The 18966-nt window shown below is 48.5% G+C and overlaps 1 protein-coding gene across 1 annotated transcript in view; it reads right to left on the bottom strand.

Moving 5' to 3' along the window:
• Snx31 (sorting nexin 31) overlaps positions 1-18523 on the bottom strand; it is a 33499-nt gene extending 14976 nt beyond the window's left edge. The window contains exons 1-6 of the mRNA XM_075963630.1: positions 18458-18523; positions 18251-18325; positions 8124-8238; positions 7399-7463; positions 2016-2126; positions 135-225 (exon numbers count right to left, since the gene is read on the bottom strand). Of these exons, the coding sequence (XP_075819745.1) occupies positions 135-225; positions 2016-2126; positions 7399-7463; positions 8124-8238; positions 18251-18325; positions 18458-18523 (523 nt within the window). The remainder of the gene's footprint in view (positions 1-134; positions 226-2015; positions 2127-7398; positions 7464-8123; positions 8239-18250; positions 18326-18457) is intronic.
• Positions 18524-18966: the final 443 nt, after the last annotated feature.

Here is an 18966-nt window from a genome sequence, read left to right as displayed (position 1 = left end):
TATAGAAAAGCGCAGAGAGAGGTATTAACCACGTTCTGTTGGGTGTATGCTAGGAGGGTTAATATTAAGATAAGGAGTAAAGAAAGCCCCTGCTCACACCCGCCCATCCTGTTTGCTGCACCTTTCCAGCTTACCAGAGAGCTTGCCCTCCGGGAAGCACCGGATGAGGAACAGGCCGAAGTACCCCAAGAGCTCCGGATACAGTCCAAGTTTCTGCGCCACCACCTGCACCAGGAACAAGCAAAGGGGAGAATTCAGCAAGGGCCATGCTTCAGGCTGTGGAGGCAGAACTGGAAGAGACCAGTACACACTGGCAGCAAGTGCATCGCAGGCCAATAAGCACTCAGAGAGACGTTCTGGAATCTAAAATTCACTCATATTTGTTACAGTTTGAATCTGAAACAGCCTCCACAGGCTCTTGCATCTGAAGTCGTGGTACCCAAGCTGGTGGTACCGCCTTTGGGGATCATGGGAGCTCTTACTTGGAGTCCTTGTCATTTGTGGGCCTGGGACCAAAAGGCTATGAGCCAGTTTTACTTTTAGCCCAGATTCTCTCTCCTGATCTACTGGGACGTGAGAAGTCACGGCTGTACATTCCGGTCATCGTGAGCGTCACCGTGATAGACTGCACCCTCCCAAACCATGAGCCAAGACAAACCTTTCTCCCTGAAACTGTCTCTGTAGGGACATCTAGAGAAGTAGCTAATGACACATTTGCTCTAGACAATCTTGGGGACCTAGGAAACTAGAGTGGGTAGAATCCAAGCCAGTGCTACTTCAGGGGACACCCTGGGCCCACTGGGACTGGCTGTCCTGACTTGGATCTGGACATATGTCCTGGGTTATTCTAGTGTTTGTCGTCGGATGGAGGATGGCGGCATTCTCCGCAAGCATCCGGCCCTGGGGCTTGCACTGCTGTGCACACCAAGCAGAAGGCACTTCCCACTGTTTGGTGGCATATAAACGTGCCCGTGCTGGTACCCTCTCTCCTTTGGCACCCAGGCCTGCTTCTCTTTGATGCTTCCTGCCATGGTCAAGTTTAACTCACCACAGCTTTGGTCCAGCGTAAACTTCAGACACCATTATATGTAACCTTGGCCCCATGGGCACCGGCAAGTCCAGGTCCAGGGTGCTCCTCTTTGACAACAGCTGCCTTTGGCTTCATATTTACCAGAGTGTAGCCTCCCAGAAATCCACCTCCATTCACCTTCCCTTCGTAGGGACCAGAGGCCACCCTCTCCTCCGCCTAGCTACACATTTAAGACTTGGGAAGACGGCAGCCCAGCTGGGCAGAGGGAAACAGCCCAGAAGGCAGAGCTGCTGATAGCCACATCTGAACCAGGAGAATGTTTTTGTTATCCTCAAAATTATTCAGACTCAGGTCAAGCCCTTGGTGCTCAGCATTAGACCCCATGGAAAGCAGCTTCTGGGGGTACCCAACATTAGACCATATTAAATGCAGCTCCTGGGGGTGCCCAGCATTAGATCCCATGAAAAGCAGCTCCTGGGGGTGCCCAGCATTAGATCCTATGGAATGCAGTTTCTGGAGCTTCCTGGGTGTGAGAGGAGAAGTCTTCAAGAAAGACCGCCTGCCCTGCCAAAAAAAGAAGCGCCCCACTACTCCCTGCCAGGCTCGCCTGCCAATACACACTGGGTATGCCCTGTTCCAGACTCTGCCAGGCACCGCCCTCCTTCCTGTTCCCATCCTTGCAGCATCCTGAGACACAGCCTTCTGCCCGTTACCAGAACCCAGTCTGGTGAGTGCCAGGGAAGTAGCCACAACCTTAGGAGAACCTCAGAGGTCTCGAGAGGGTAAAATCAAGGAGCCCTCCCCACACCGAGGATGGGCTAGACCTTGGCTTTCTCAGTCAGTATCTCTTTGGGGATGATTTCTGTGTGTCACCTCTGCAGATAAACCATCCCCAGAGAAAGCGACAGGCAGGAATCACATTCAAGTCTCCACCTCATAAGACCTGTTTCTGCATCCCCTGGAGCTGAAGCTAAGCAGAGTTTACCTCAAGGACCCTTTCAGCTGTATCTGACGTTAGAACCTCCACGTTAACGCTCTTTCCATTGGGCAGAAACACATCCAAAGTGGCTTGCGTGGTGGTGACGTTCAATGTGTGCTATAAGTAAAAAGGCAGCCATCAGTTTCACACCCATCTCAGAGAGAGGCAGCAGTCCTTGCCTGCCCCCACCGTGTGCAGGGAGCCAGCACTGAGGAGAAAGCACCCAAGTGCTGAAGTTTAACAAGGCTGTGTCTCTCCATGGGACCCTGCAGTGCACAGTCTGGTACATTTCTTTATATACCTGGAGATTTTTCTGTCACCTCAAGTCAACAGAGTCCACGAGCCAATCTGAGCATCCTTTGCTGGTACTTCCGTCCCTCTAGTGAAGTGCTGACTGACGGCCACCCCTCAATACGTATAGTGTAGAACATAAAACGAGATAAAACAGGACACGTGCCTAACAGGACCACTTTCCTGATTCGAGCTTAATTTCCTTTTCAAAATTTTGATATAAACCTCTTTTAAAGACACCGCTGAGAATAAGGCTTCCTCTGCCCTGTTTGCCTTTTGAAGCTAAGATGAAAACAACAAAAATAGAAGCCATCTTTGAAAATTGGAAAAACAGTCCCAGGCCTAAGCCCAGGACACTCTGTATGTCTGTTCAGCATAACAAAATGGCCCCAGTCACAACGCGACCAAAGGCCTCAGTCCATTCCACATAACCTGGCTCAGGGAAGTTCATCCCAAGGGCTTAGCCAAGCATGACTCAGGAGCCATCTGAAGAGGTACGTGGTCACTAAAGACTACCTTCCTGTAGAACCGGGAAGAGGGAACGGGCCTGGCATCAGCCACTAGAGTGCTGACCTCCCATGAGGCAGCAATGTGCCATAGTCCTCAAAACAGCCAGAAACAGGAGCTCTGTTCCCCATTTTCCCGCTGGAGAAACTGGTACATAAAGAAACTAAATAAACTCAGTGTCGCTGCCATGTATAAATATAGCAGTTGGAGAAAACAAGAAGATTACGAGTTCAAGGTCAGTCTGAGATACATAGTGAGCGCTGTAGAAAAGAGAGGAGAATAGGAACTGGGAAAGAGAGGAGGAGAAGGAGAGGAAAAAGTCAATGAAAATGGAAGGGAAGGGGAAGGGAGGGGAGAAGAGGGGAGAAGAGGGGAGGGGAGAGTTTGAATGCATCATCCCAAGTCACAGAAATCAAAATATCACCTCTTGCTCCAGAGCCAGATTCACCATCACCAAGCCAGATCTCCAGCAGCTTGTCTGAATGGATAGAAACATTTAAAATACTAGGTCACAGGAAGAAGCCCTGTGGCTTAAACATCACCGCTAGACAGAGCAGGTTGCAGGGTCTTAGGGTGGAGGATTAATGAGAAAAGGCTCAGAGACAAGACCCAAGATCCAGGAATATCTCAGACTCCAGGGACTCAACGACAGCCCCTCTCCAGCAGTGTGCATCGGCCAACAGCTAGTCAGGACACAAGGGCCAAGGAACTGTCAAGAGCTGGATCAATCAAAAAAATTGCAAAAGAGAAGAAAGCATGACCAATGCATGGACATACATGTTCAGAGGAAGCATTAGGCCCTGCAGATAAGGATGGTGTTGGTGCTACTAAAGGAACGTGTCTCCGTATGAAGATCTCAATGAGAGAGAGAGAGAGAGAGAGAGAGAGAGAGAGAGAGAGAGAGAGCGAGCAGCTAAGAGGTGGGAAAATGAATGCAACAGTGAGCTTGCAAAGTTCATGGGCAAACAATGGAAAAGAAAAATAACATCATTGCCAAAGTGAACACTACATCAGAACCCAGAAAAGAGACACCACAGAGCAAAGTTATGAGGTAAAAAGCTTTTATACAAAGCTAGACAGTCAAAATCCCAAGGCCCTAAAACTAGGCTAAAATCCTTTAAAATTGTTGGAAGAATTAATACAAAGCAAAACTCTACAACACTGATAGCCCACAAGAGATATTTTCTTAAGGCAAGAAAACAAAAGCTGTAATGTACTCCTATAAGAACTTGCCAAACTTATCTTCATGTGTACTGGCATTCAATGAGCCACAAGATTTCTACCTTAAATAATTTTTTTTTCTTTTTAATTCTGTGTGTGTGTGCATGTACACACATACACGCGCACACACACACACATGCAGAAGCCAGAGGCAGCACTGGATCTTCCTGGAACTGAAGTTACAGGCTATTACCTGGCATAGGTGCTGCGGCCCTGACTAGGGTCCTCTGCTAGAGGAACAATCAGTCTTCAACCATGGAGTCAACCCCCCAATGCCAGACTTCAACTTTTAAAAATCAAGTTTAGGGCGAACTACACAGGAGCAGGCCTAAGGCAGTGCCAGAGCAAGCCTGGGACAGTGAACTCCATGGGCAGGAGCAGATCCATACCAGGGACATTTGTGAGAGCAGGTCTGGACCAGTGGCCTAGGCCAGAGCAAGGCTGAGGCAGCGAACTCCACAGGAGCAGGGGAGCAACTGCTAAGGGAGTGGGCCAGAGCCAGAGACCTCTGTGGGTTCAGCCATAAGTCTGGAATCTCTGTGAAACTAGGCCTGAGTCAGGACCTAGGAGGGTCTGGGCATGAGTCTGGGACCTCCAAGGGAGTGGGCAAGAACCAGAGACTGCTGCAGGTCCGGGTGTGAGTCTAGGACCTCTGAGGGAGCAGGCCTGAGTCAGGACCTCTGCAGGAGTGGATCCAGACCAGGGACATTTACAGAAACCCGGTAGGGTCGAGCAACCTCCAGGACATGGAGTGACCATGCATCTTATCAGATCACCATGCTTTAAAACTAGACGTCAACAGGAACACTAATTCCAGAAAGCCCACAAACAGATGGAAATTAAACAATGCTCACCTGAATCATCAATGGGTCAAGAAAGAAATAAAGGGAGAAATTAAAGGCTTTCTAAAATTCAGTGAAAATGACCACACAACAAACCCAAATTTATTAGACACGATGAAAGCAGTGTTTAGAGGAAAGTTCATAGCACTAAATGCCTAAATAAATAAGCTGGAAAAATCCCACACTACTGAATTAACAGAACATTTGAAAACTTTAGAGCAAAAAAAAGCAAATTCACCTAACAGAACTAGATGGCAGGAAATAATCAAATTGAGAGCTGAAATCAACAAGATAGAAACAAAGAAAACAATACAAAGAATGCAAAACAAAGACTTGGTTCTTCGAAAAAAATCAACAAAATAGACAAACCTTTATCCAAACTAACCAAAAGGCAGAGAGAGAATATCCAAATTAACAAAATCAGAAATGAAAGGGGGGACATAATAACAGACACGGAGGATCATCAGGTTATCTTTTGAAAACCTGTACTCCACAAAATTGGAAAACTTAAAGAAAATGGACAACTTTCTGGATAAATATCACTTACCAAAATTAAATCAAGACCAGATAAGCAAATTAAATAGACCTATAACTGCTAAAGAAATAGAAACAGTCATCAAAAGTCTCCCACCAAAAAAAAAAAAAAAAAGCCCAGGACCGGAAGGTTTCAGCTCAGAATTCTACAAGATTTTTAAAGAAGAACTAATACCAATTCTCCTCAAATTGTTTCACACAATAGAAACAGAAGGAACACTGTCAAACTCTTTTTATGAGGCTGCAATTACTCTGATACCCAAACAACATAAAGACATTACTAAGAAAGAGAATTACAGACCAATCTCACTCATGAACATTGATGCAAAAACACTCAATAAAATACTGGCAAATCAAATCTAAAAACACATCAGAACCATCATCCACCATGGTCAAGTCAGCTTCATCCCAGAGATGCAGAGATGGTTCAACATACAAAAATCTGTCAACGTAATCCACCATACACAAAAACTGAAAAAAAAAAACACATGATTATCTCATTAGATGCTAAAAAAGCTTTCAACAAAATACAACATCCCAGGCTGGAGAGATGGCTCAGAGGTTAAGAGCATTGCCTGCTATTCCAAAGGTCCTGAGTTCAATTCCCAGCAACCACATGGTGGCTCACAACCATCTGTAATGGTCTGGTGCCCTCTTCTGGCCTGCAGGCATACACACAGACAGAATATTGTATACATAATACATAAATAAATAAATATTTTACAAAATACAACATCCCTTAATGATAAAGGTTTTGGAGAGAGCGGGGATACAAGGAACATACCTAAACATAATAAAGGCAATATACAGCAAGCCAACAGTCAATATCAAACTAAATGGAAAGAAACTCACAGTGATCCCACTGAAACCAGGAACAAGACAAGGTTGTCCACTCTCTCCATATCTATTCAATATAGTACTCGAGGTCCTAGCTAGAGCAATAAGACAACATAAGGAGATCAAGGGGATACAGATTGGGAAAAAAAGAAGTCGAACTGTCACTATTTGCTGATGATATGATAGTTTACATAAGCGGCTCCAAAAATTCTACCAAGAAACTTCTACACTTTCAGTAATATAGCAGGATACAAGATTAACAACAACAACAACAAAAAAAAATCAGTAGCCCTCCTGTGCACAGATGATAAATGGGCCGAGAAAGAAATCAGAGAGCCGGGTGGTGGTGGCGCATGCCTTTAATCCCAGCACTCGGGAGGCAGAGTCAGGCAGATCTCTGTGAGATCGAGACCAGCCTGGTCTACAAGAGCTAGTTCCAGGATAGGCTCCAAAGCCACAGAGAAACCCTGTCTCGAAAAACCAAAAGAAAAAAGAAAAAAAAAGAAATCAGAGCAACATCACCCTTCACAATAGCCACAAATAACACAAAAGATCCCAGAGTAACTCTAGCCAAACAAGTGGAAGACTTGTGTGACAAGAACTTTAAATATTTGAAGAAAGAAATTGTTCAGTCAGGATCCCAGGTACAGGCACAAATGTGCAAACGGAATGAAAGCTGTGGATTACCAAAAGTTTCCGCCTAGTCGGGGAGTGGGTGTGGCTCCTGGTCCGCAGAAATGGGGCTGCTTTATGCTACTCTTTCAGGCTGGATGTTCTCCACGGACAGTAAAGTTAGGAAGACAGACAGCCGGCAGCCGCAGGGCCTGCTGTTCCGATGGCTGCACTATGGTGCTCTCCGAGACCTTGGCTACAGCCTTTGATCTCATCTCAGTCTGGGGTCCCTGAGCGCTAAAACTCTAAAACTCCAGCTCTTTGTCTGCCTTTCCTGGGACCAGCACACAGGCTACAGAACAAACGTCTACTTAAACCGTAAGCCAATGTGAGTGACACTTCACCTCCCATGTAGGACCGGAACAGGAAGCAGCCTCCAGCTTCCTGGAAACGATTCTACTTCACCCTAGTCCAGAAAGCCTGTGCACTCGGGAAGCGGGCAGGCTCGGCAGAGGCTGATGGCGCCACTCAGGAAGGGGTCTTACCATCTGTACCAGCGTTAAAAACTCGGTGAAGACGTCGCTTCTCATCACACGGGGGTCTGCAGTTACTGAAAAACACGGAAAGCAAGCCCAGTCAGCAAGAGCAGGGCACGGCTCTGTCAGGAGTTCTGAGATCTTGCCCTAGTAGTGAGTTGACCTTCCAGGATGTAAGCTTGAGTTCTCCCCGCAGAACAATGGACAGAGTCTGCCCCCTTGAGGTGGTCTGGGCAGTATGAGCCCATCAAGACCATGGTGTTCCTGGGACCCTCACTCTATTCCGCGGGAACCTCGCTCTGCTCAAGTCATCCACACCGCTCAGTAGCCACCTTATTACCCTAGCAAATGGGAGAACTCACTTAGTTGGCCAGGCTGGCCTCGAACTCAGAGAGATCCTCCTGCTACTGCCTCTTGAACAAATACTCAATATAAAGAATGCCATTGTAAAGTCAGGCACACAGGAAATACCCAGAATGCACAGGTGTGTAGAGAGAAACTAGAGGGGTGGCTTCATGGGCCCAGTGGGAGGAGGCTAAAACGGAAAGCAACTGCCAATGGTCGTGAGGTCTCCTGTGGGGGCGATGGTAATATCCTAAAACTAGAATATGGTGACAGTTTGCACAATTCCATAACTATGCTAACAATGACAAATAAGGCCTTTAAAACAGGTGGCTCTTGTGACGAGGAATTTACGTTGCAACGCAGCTGTGAAGCAGAGTCAGCGTACATACCATTTTGCAGGTAGCGTTCCAGCTGGTCCCTCCTCTCTTCAGCCATGGCGGCCGTCATTGCCAGATAGTGCTTTGGCGGGAAAGGCGGCAGGGAGTTTCCAAATACTCGTCTCAGCTGAAAGGTCCCAAGTCAAAGTGAGACACCAGCTCTAGGGTGAGGAGGCTCTTTATTTAAAAGCACTTTATTTAAAAGGAAAGAAAAACTGGTCCCTGTTGGTGGCCAAGGGGAGGGAAAGAGGACGGACATTTCCTTTATGAAGAACAGCCTTCAGTATACGTTCCACGGATGTCCTACTACATCACAGACGCTAACTCCAGCCGTGCTCTGGTGAAGCTGGCCTATATTTTCATTATAAGACAGTCAGAGCATCGCTCATATTTCCTTAAATTCATTCTCTATCAGAATGATCTGAGATTATAGCCAGATTTTTTTTTTTAATTTTTGATTTGTCTCACTATGTAGCCCTGACTGTTCTAGAACTCACCATGTAGACCAGGCTGACCTCAGACTCACAGAGCTCCTCCTCAGTCTGCCTTCCAAGCCAGATTAAAGGTGTGCGTGCAGCCGGGCGGTGGTGGCGCATGCCTTTAATCCCAGCACTCGGGAGGCAGAGGCAGGCAGATCTCTGTGAGTTCGAGACCAGCCTGGTCTACAAGAGCTAGTTCCAGGACAGGCTCCAAAACCACAGAGAAACCCTGTCTCGAAAAAACCAAAAATAAAATAAAATAAAATAAAAGGTGTGCGTGACCATTCTTGGCTCTTTTTACTCTAATGAATGGACCACCTAAACATAATGTGTGTCCTTCGTGTCGTTTCTGTGGCACAGTGCCAATTACAGAGGTCCTAGAAGGCTGGCGTGAAGGCCAATAGATTCCAGGCAGGCCTTTCCTCCCACCTACCGTACAGAACCCAGAACTACGGTGGCAGTCACTTTCACAGAAGATACATAAAAATAACTTTTAGGGGCTGGAGAGGCGGTCCATCAGTTATGAATACACGCTGCTCTCACTGAGGACTCAGATTTAACTTCTAGCACCCATGTCAGGCAGCTCACAACTGCCTGTAACTCCGGCTCCAAGAGGATACAATGCCGCTGACTTCTTCAGGCACCCACATTCACATGGACACACACGCACACACGTGTACATGCAATTATAATTATTATTTTTAAATGTGAAGGAAACCAGGCAGCGTCCTGGGAGACTGGAACCTGACTATTGGCGGATCCCTCAGCTTAAACAGGGGAACCAGTCGCAGGAGAAAGGAGACGGCAGACAAGACCTTTAGTTCCCATTTAACTTTGGTTGCCGTTGCCGTAATTACCAGTGCATACCTGGCAATTCACATGGCCGCTGCTTAGGAACACATGTCGAGGCTGACCACTTCTCTCCACCCCAGCGCCACTATGCGGGTGCAATCCTACTAATACTTGTTTCCTGGATTGTAATAGCAGCCTCCTAGGCGGTCTCTCTGCTTCTCTCCTTCTAACACAGCTCTCAAGTAACACTTCAAAACTGTACGTGGAATCATCACGCTCCCTCAGTCAGAATCCTCTGGTGTCTCAGCTCCCCGCCCCCGCCCAGTCAAAGGCAAACTAGTTCTAATGATCTATAACTATGACACCATTATGAATACAATTAGCCACGTGTAGAAAGTCACACTTGAATCGTTTAAATAAGATAAACTTGTAAAATCGGTTCCGAGGTCACGCCAGCCACATTCCACTTGTTTGATGGACGGTAACACGTGTCGTGTCAAGCTGCTGCCAAATTGGCTGAGCACATACACAGCATCTCTGTTGGCATAGAAATTTCTACCGGCCAAATGCTGGCCTGAATATAGAGAGGTTATTAACTGTCGGGCTATGAACAAATTATGGCTTCCTGCTGTTTATTGTGTGGTGTTGCTCAGTTCTTAGAGAACCACATTCAATGCCAGCATTTACTTTTGTGATTTAAATTTTAAAACATATCCTGCAGAGACTACAAACTATCATAGCTGCTTCGGTAGAGAGCTTGGTAATTTCCTACAGTGTTAAGCATAGTCTCACTGTAGACCCCAGCAGTCGTGAATCGGAACAGCTTACTGAACTGATCTCAAGACTCTGTGCTCACGGAGTCTGCACGTGGGGCTGGGGAGATGGCTCAGCTGCTGTTCTTCCTTAGGACCAGCGTTCAGTGCCCAGCACCGCATCAGGCAGCTCACAACTGCCTGTAACTCCAGCAGCAAGGGCTCTGAATACTCTTCTAACCTCCAACAGCAGCTGCACACACATCACACGGACACACATACACACACATCTCTCTCACACACACACATCTCTATCTCACACACATACACACACCTCTCTCACACACACACACACACACACACCTCTCTCTCTCACACACACACACACACACACCTCTCTCTCACACACACACACACATCTCTATCTCACACACATACACACACCTCTCTCTCTCACACACACACACCTCTCTCACACACACACAACACAAATAACAATAAATGTTTATAGACTGCTTGCAACCCGCAACTGACAAAGGTCTGATCTCCAAAATATATAAAACTCAAGAAACTAGACCGTAAAAGGCTAATCAACCCAATTATAAAACGGGGCACTGAGCTGAACAGAGAACTCTCAACAGAAGAAGTTCAAATGGCCAAAAGACACTTAAGGTCATGCTCAACTTCCTTAGCGATCAGGGAAATGCAAATCAAGTCAACTTTAAGATACCATCTTACACCTGTCAGAATGGCTAAAATAAAAAACACCAATGATAGCCTTTGCTGGAGAGGTTGTGGAGAAAGGGGTACACTCATCCATTACTGGTGGGAATGCAAACTTGTGCAACCACTTTGGAAAGCAGTGTGGCGGTTTCTCAGGAAATTCAGGATCAACCTACCCCTGGACCCAGCAATACCACTCTTGGGAATATACCCAAGACACGCCTTATCATACAACAAAAGTATATGCTCTACTATGTTCATAGCGGCATTGTTTGTAATAGCCAGAACCTGGAAACAACCTAGATGCCCTTCAATGGAAGAATGGATAAAGAAAGTATGGAATATATAAATATTAGAGTACTACTCAGCAGTAAAAAACAAGGACTTCTTGAATTTTGCATGCAAATGGATGGAAATAGAAAACACTATCCTGAGTGAGGTAAGCCAGACCCAAAAAGAGGAACATGGGATGTACTCACTCATATTTGGTTTCTAGCCATAAATAAAGGACATTGAACCTATAATTCGTGATCCTAGAGAAGCTAAATAAGAAGGAGAACCCAAAGAAAAACATATAGGCATCCTCCTGAATATTAACCTTCATCAGGTGATGAAAGGAGACAGAGACAGAGACCCACATTGGAGCACCGGACAGAAATCTTAAGGTCCAAATCAGGAGCAGAAGGAGAGAGAGCACGAGCAAGGAACTCAGGACCGCGAGGGGTGCACCCACACACTGAGACAATGGGGATGTTCTATCGGGAACTCACCAAGACCAGATGGCCTGGGTCTGAAAAAGCCTGGGATAAAACCAGACTTGCTGAACATAGCAGACAATGAGGACTACTGAGAACTCAAGAACAATGGCAATGGGTTTTTGATCCTACTGCACGTACTGGCTTTGTGGGAGCCTAGGCAGTTCGGATGTTCACCTTAATAGACCTGGATGGAGGTGGGTGGTCCTTGGACTCCCCACAGGGCAGGGAACCCTGATTGCTCTTTGGGCTGACGAGGGAGGGGGACTTGATTGGGGGAAGGGGAGGGAAATGGAGGCGGGGGTGGGGAAGAGACAGAAATCTTTAATAAATAAATAAATTAAAAAACTGCTTGCAAATGTTTGTGGCAGCTTTATCTGCAATGCCTTAGAGATGCCCTTCAATACTATGGAGGGTGAGCAGTGATCTATTCCTACCATAGAAAGCTTTCATCCCTGAAAAGAAATGAACTGTCTAGCCACAGAAAGATCAGGTGAACCTTCAACGCGTGTTACCAGTGAAAGAGCTAGTCTGGAAAAGTTACTGTATGGTTTCAATCCTATGACCATCTGGGAAAAGGCAGTAACAAGACCACCTGTCCCTGGGGCTGTGGGACAGGAGGGTCTGAGGAGCTTTGAGCACATGGGCCTCTAGACCTGCGCAAGAGAGCGTACTCACGGGGCATGTGCTCTGCACGTGGCCAGGCACGCTGAACACTTACAATGTGAGCCTGACATCTGCAAATATTTTCAAAACCGTTTAGGCAGCGGGGAGACTCTCGGGATGGAATGCAGCTCGTGACAGAAGACGTGAACTGCGTTGCAAACATTCTGCACACCTCACTGAGAGGAGGAGGGGGAGCGACGACCTAAGAAACTACAGGAAAGAGAAGTCCACATGAGGACTGCATGTAGTCAGCTGGGCAGAAGTGCTGTCCTGTAGCTGAAGTGGTTTCCCGAGTCGTGTGAGTTAATTCTCACACTACTGTGAGACTCAACCATGAAGTGAGTGAGTGGCAGGCGTCCGATTTCTCACTGCTGTAGCGAGTTCTTCGCTAAGAGCACGACCTGCACATGCTCTAAACGATGAGCTCCTGATCAGTGTGATTAGCACCATGGCCGGTGGGAAACGTCCCCCGTTGGAGCTTGTGCCTGACGACTCGATCCCCAGCGGGTGATAGTCTTTGTGAGGTTATAGAACATTCGGGGTCCAGGGTCTAGCCAGCAGCAAGAGGTCACCGGGAACGGGCTCTGAAGGCTAGACACACGTGTGGCTCGGGTCTGTGGCCGCTCGTGTAACGAGCCTCTCGTCATGAGCGCTGCCCCACCACAATGGATTGTGCCCTTAGAAACTGAGCCAACACGAACCTCTCCTCGCTGAAGTTGTTTCTGTGAGGTAAAAAAAAGTTACTGATACAAATGGGTGTCCCTAGACATCCCTGAGGCAAGCCTGGGTGACTCTGCAGGGTGTCTACCTCCCAGCTCTGCATGGGAAGGCCTGAAAGTGACAATAGGAGCCCTGAGCACATCTTAGTGTCTAACGCTATCCCTCAACGAAAGCCACCACAAATCCGTGAAGAATGACTCCTTCTAAGACAGAGCCTGGAGCAGCTTGGAGCACCAGCAAGGGTGGAAGTGCCCAATGGCCAAGTGTAGAGGAGACACAGGAGCTACGGAAGCACTCCTGTGCCCAGAGCTCAGACAACCTGATCAATAAATACCCATCACCCACGGTTGTAGTAATAGGAGCGGCGGGGCTGTGTCCCCAGCCCCGGCCGCCCACATGGCTAGCTCTACCCAAAATAATTACACTGAAACTGTATTCTTTTAAACACTGCTTGGCCCGTTATATCTAACCTTTTCTCGGCTAACTCTTGCACCTGGACTAGCCCATTTCTTATAATCTGTGTAGCCCATGAGCTGGCTTACCAGGAATGATCTTAACCTGCGTCTGCCTGGAGTGGGAGAATCATGGCTACTCTCTGACTCAGCTTCTTTCTACCAGCATTCTGTTCTGTTTACTCCACCCACCTATGTTTCAACCTATGAGGGCCAGCCAAGCAGTTTCTTTATTGCTTAACCAATGAAATCAACAGATTGATATATGACACTCCCCCATCACACGGTGCTCCAACTAAATTACTGAATGAACAGGAGAGGACAGGCCAGTCTCTTGGGTAGAATGCCAGGTAATTTATGTGAACGGGGAACATGAATCTCCATTCCTTAAGGGTGGGTTGTACACGATGATGCAGGGTACCATAGTGCTGCTCAGAATTGGGGTGGGGGCACCGCTTTGCTGTGGGAAAGCCAAAGGGACGCTTCCTCAGCCAAGAGACGTCGGGCACCATCCACAGTGGGGGGGGGGCTGTCAGGCACCATCAACAGTGAGGGAGAGAGAGAGAGAGAGAGAGGCTGTCGGGCACCATCCACAGTGAGGGGGGGGGCTGTCGGGCACCATCAACAGTGAGGGAGAGAGAGAGAGAGAGAGAGGCTCTCGGGCACCATCCACAGTGAGAGAGAGGCCGCGCTCGTGGCGGACACACGAGACAACACAGCCAGAAAACTGCAGCTCACTCTTCTCCATGTGAAAACAAAGATCCCAAACAGAGGCACGTCCACAGAAGAGCCGACCAGTTCCCTCGAAGCCGTCGGGGGTCATTAACAACATGGAGAGCCCGAGAGAACTGTCACAGTCAGAGAGCCGAAAGGAGACCCAGCCATGAAATGGGATGCTGGGTCCCGAACAGAAGCTGTACGTTAGATCAGAGCTAATCACGTCTGAATGAGTTGTGGGTGCAGTTGTAACAGTGTATCCCTGCTGAGTGAGTCATTGCAACAGCTGTGTGTGTTAGACAGAGGGCGCCAGCTGGGGAGGTGTCCAGAGTGCTGGCTGTTTGTCGGGGGGACCTGGACACACCCACACAGTGGCTCACAGCCGTCTGTAACTCCATCTCCAGAGGATCCGACACTCATCTGAACTCCGGTACAGCACACACGATGCACATACATGCAGGCAAAACATTCATACACATTGAAGACATTTTTAAAATAAATCTTTAAAAATATTTTGAAGAATAGAGGAAACTTGCCTAACAAAGGGGAACTCTGTATAAAAATTATAAACTAAAACTTTTGCTACAAAAATTGAGCTTACTTTAAAGAAAAACGGAAAACCCCATGTTCTGGATTCTCTTCAGAAAGTGAGAAGATCGGGCAGTGACAGGGTCACATACTCAGGCCATCATTTTTCAGAGCCAGCACAAGGGCTCCCGCCATGCTGCGTTGCCTCGTGCCTGCCTGACCCCTGCAGACCCAACTCTTATCCGTCCTGGTATCAAACATTGTGCAGGATTATGTTTCCTTTAAACCCAAGGATATGTTCCTGCTGTGCCCAAGAGTCAAAGGGTCCAGCGGCGGCAGCAGCATCCAGGCTGTTCCACCAGCCAGGACGTTCTGATCTCCATCTCTCTCACTCCATTTAATGGAAACAGAAATCTGTCTTCTCTGCACGCAAGCATTTCTAGGCTAGATGACGGCTGACTAAGTGATGGCAAAAGGAGAACTGTCTTCATTGATATGTGTTCATAAATGCCACAGACATTCCCTCGCTGACTGCAGTCACAGCAGCCTTGAGACAACAGGACTGCGTGAATCACCTGCACTGAATCTAGGGGAGCTCCGCCCTTAGGTCATGAAGTGGGAAAAGTCAACAGGACTGAGAATCTGCAGCCTGACACAGAGCAGAATTCCTCCTAGCAGGTTTTACAGCAAGAACTGGTTCCTCAAGAAATCTCTGGCCTTTCAGGCTGAATGTAGTCCGTAGTCCGGGGGGGGGGGGGGGGGGGGACCAGAAATACAGTGTTGCGGGAGGTCCTTCCGCTCCTCCAGCCAATAGGGAGCTGAGTAAATTCTGCCAAAAGTCAACCATCGTCTCTCTGGTCCAGTTCTCTGGTTACCAACACAGAGCTCCTGCCTGGGTTCAGCGGAGTTTGGCTGCTGCAGCCACTAGCATAGCAAGACTTCTAGAGTTCAGCTCAGTCTCCACCAAAACCCCCATGAAAGACGTCAGAAGGGGAAGCTCAGCTCTCCTGATGTGATTAGGCCAAGCATTTCTGTTTGAGTTGTTCTTTTTGCTTTGTTGTTGTTGTTGTTGTTTGTTTTGTTTCCTGGACTGGTCTTGAACTCAGTATGTAGCTGAAATGATCTTGAAGTTCTGATCCTCCTACCTCTGATTCCCAAGCACAGGATCACAGGCGTGTGCTAGCGTGCCTGGTTTACAAAATACTAGGGATCAAACTCAGGGCTTCAAAGGTACTAGGCAAGCACTCTGCCAGTTGAACCATATCCTCAGCCTGGTGTGTGAATTTGAATGTACATTTGTGTGTGTGCGGGCGCATGCGTGCATGTCTGTGTGTGTGTGTGTGTGTGTGTGTGTGTGTGTGTGAGTGCACGCGCATGTGTATTATGTGTGTGTGTGTGTGTTCTCCATGACTGGCATCAAAAAGTTGAAGGATTTTCCCGGATCCTTCTCTCTTAGTTTTTATTTTTACTTTTTTTTTAATGGATGGTAAATGGCTCCAAAATCTTTTATAATTTTTTGATGTCATTTATTCCATTGTGGGGGAGGAGCACCTGTGTGAGGTCAAGGACAACAGGCAGGAGCTGGTGGCCTTCTTGCACCACGGGAGTCCTTGGATTTGAACTCAGGTCAGCAGGCTTTGCAGCAGGTGCCACTGAGCCATCTTGCTGGCCCTAATTCTTAATATGACCAAATACAGAGCACCATGAGGAAGGAAAGACCTTGTACATGTGTGTAGAGAGTAGAGATTCCTTTCTGTAAGAGCTCTGTGTGAAGCTTTGATTATGTGTATTATGTTAAATCAAGTTTAGAACTCGTGCAACATGGTTTTGGCTGTAAGAATTGAATTTAGCTAGGCATAGTGATGCACACCTTTAATCCCAGCACTCAGGAGGCAGACGGGTCCCTCATCCTGGTCTACACAGTGAGTTCCAGGACAGCCAGAGCTACATAGTGAGATCCTGTCTCAGAAGGGTTACCTGTCCAGGTGATGTGGCCATGAGCTCTTGTCAGCCGGAGCATGTGGAGGGCTAGTCCAGGAAAGAGAAGGGCGTGTCTCTGAGGTGAGATGTGAATCGTGTTCTCTGACGTCAGCTGTGTGGTCAGCTGCACCTCTGTCCCTCAGTGGCCGGCAGCCTCCCCTCTGCTGCTGAGCCTTGTTAGTGTCTGCTGTGTGAATGCCCTGGCCAGCTCTCTGTGCCCTTAGAGAAATAACCACCAGGCTGATGGGTGCCTCTGTCCTCTCGCTAGCCTGTGCTAGTTTCCCTGCTTTAGAGAAGTCTGTGAAGGCAATGCCAGCTTACAGGGCCCAGGGTTGCACAGGGATCGTCAGCAGGAGGGGGAATCGGAGAACCTCTCAAACAGTGAGTTAGGGTGCTCCTCCCCAACACAGTTAAGGCACTCCTCCCTGCCATGGCTAGGGTGATCCTCCCTCCCATGGTTAAGTTGCTCCTCTCTGCCACAGTTAAGGTGCTCCTCCCTCCCACGGATAGGGTGCTCCTCCCTGCCATGGCTAGGGTGATCCTCCGTCCCACAGTTAGGGTGCTCCTCCCTCCCACGGTTAGAGTGCTCCTCCCTCCCACAGGCCAGTCTACCTGGCTCCTTCCTCATTTTGAGCTAATCTAATCTAATTTTTCTACCCGCCCACCCTCCTTCCTTTTGGGGCTGAGACAAGCCTGACTGTGTTGCCCAGGCTGGTCTGGAATTCTCTATCCCCCTGCCTCCGTCTCCCATGGGCTGGTCTTATAGGTATGTACCACCTCTCCTGGCTTTTACCTTCCTCTCCTCATTCACCTCCTGCTCCTGTCTGCCACTGTTACATCCTCTGCTTCAAAGACTGCTCCTGGACCATCTGGAGCCAGTCCCTTCTCAAGCCCCTGCCTCCCTCCTCCCAGAAGTCCCCTTGGATTGTGTGAGATGCTTTTGAGTCCTGTGTTTCTGTCTGCTTAGGGTCCACAATTCAATCTGCTTTGAGTGTGACTCCTTAGCTGTTGAGTCGGGTTTGCTAGCAGAGGGGCTTGGAGAGGGGTGATCCTGATGAGCCAACACTGGAAATAGAGACTGCACAAAGGACACCCTTCACAATCCCTCTTGTCCCGATTGACCCCACTCTGGGAGGCTTGGGGGCTGTGAGCACAGTGAGCCAGAGGAAGGGGTGACTTTTGCAGCCGGCCGGTAGGATCCTGTTTCTGGTATAAGCTGGTGTTGGAGATGTTGGTATAGGAGATTGCTTTGGGATGTTTGTTCGTTTGCTTGCTTGGTTGGTTTTTCATTTTTGGAGACAGGGTTTCTCTGTTTCAAAACTTTGGAGCCTGTCCTGGAACTCACTCTATAGACCAGACTGGCTTTGAACTCACAGAGATCTGTCTGATTCTGCCTCTGCTGGGATTAAAGGCATGCACCACCACCGCCTTGATGCTCTGGGTTTTAAAGAGTGCCCGTAGTTCACAAATTAGTGGGCTGGGTACAGGGCACTCACCCCCACTACACACACAATCCGATGTCTTTCAGAGTGGCACAACCCAAGTCCTCAGGCACACTTTCCCCACGAGGCTCACCTGTTCATTCCAACGGTGCAGCTGGCTATAGCGTACCTTGCAGAAGAGGAAGCCGTCCAGGTACACGGAGTACAGCTGAAAGCACAGACACCGGCCGGGGGTTATCCAAGGCAGGGATGATGATGCGGGGGTGGAGGTAGAGGTGAGGGGGGTTCACAGGGTCACCGAACCGCTCCCTACCCAGTCGGTCCCGGGCCCCAGACCCACCACGTAGCGGCCCCCCATCGCGTCTGGCCGCTGCTGGGACACCGGGATGTAGAAATGCATCTTCATGGCTCTAGCGATGACCGGGGACAGCGTGGCGAACTGGACCTGTTGTTCTAGAGTCTGGGATGAGTCCTGAGCTCTGGCAGCTAGAGCTCTGCGGGTGGGCGGGGTCCGAAGCCTGGCCCCGCCCCGGCCTCGCCCCCTCCACTGTCCCAGGTGCCAGGCTGGGGTTGAGAGGCAATCAGGGTATAGAGAGACCCTGAGGAGCGCCAGAGCCTCTCTGGCCAGGGTCACCCTGGAAGCCAGAGGCCAGAATTTTAGAGACTTTTAAAGAGAAAAGCCTGCCTCTGTGGGGCGGGGAGGGAGAGCGTCGAATTCTTTTTTAGAGGACTCCTTGAACTCACAAGTGAAGAACCGGGCTCTGGCTGCATGAACGTTCTATACTGTTGCCAGAAAGGCATGCTACACCCTGTCCTGCCCCAAAACAGCAGAGCCAGGTAGCCTGCCTA

This window comes from Microtus pennsylvanicus, chromosome 2, assembly GCF_037038515.1.
Source record: "Microtus pennsylvanicus isolate mMicPen1 chromosome 2, mMicPen1.hap1, whole genome shotgun sequence".
Taxonomy (NCBI): Eukaryota; Metazoa; Chordata; class Mammalia; order Rodentia; family Cricetidae; genus Microtus; species Microtus pennsylvanicus.
The sequence above is the reverse complement of the archived record's forward strand: the minus strand, read 5'-3'. Positions and strand labels throughout refer to the sequence as shown.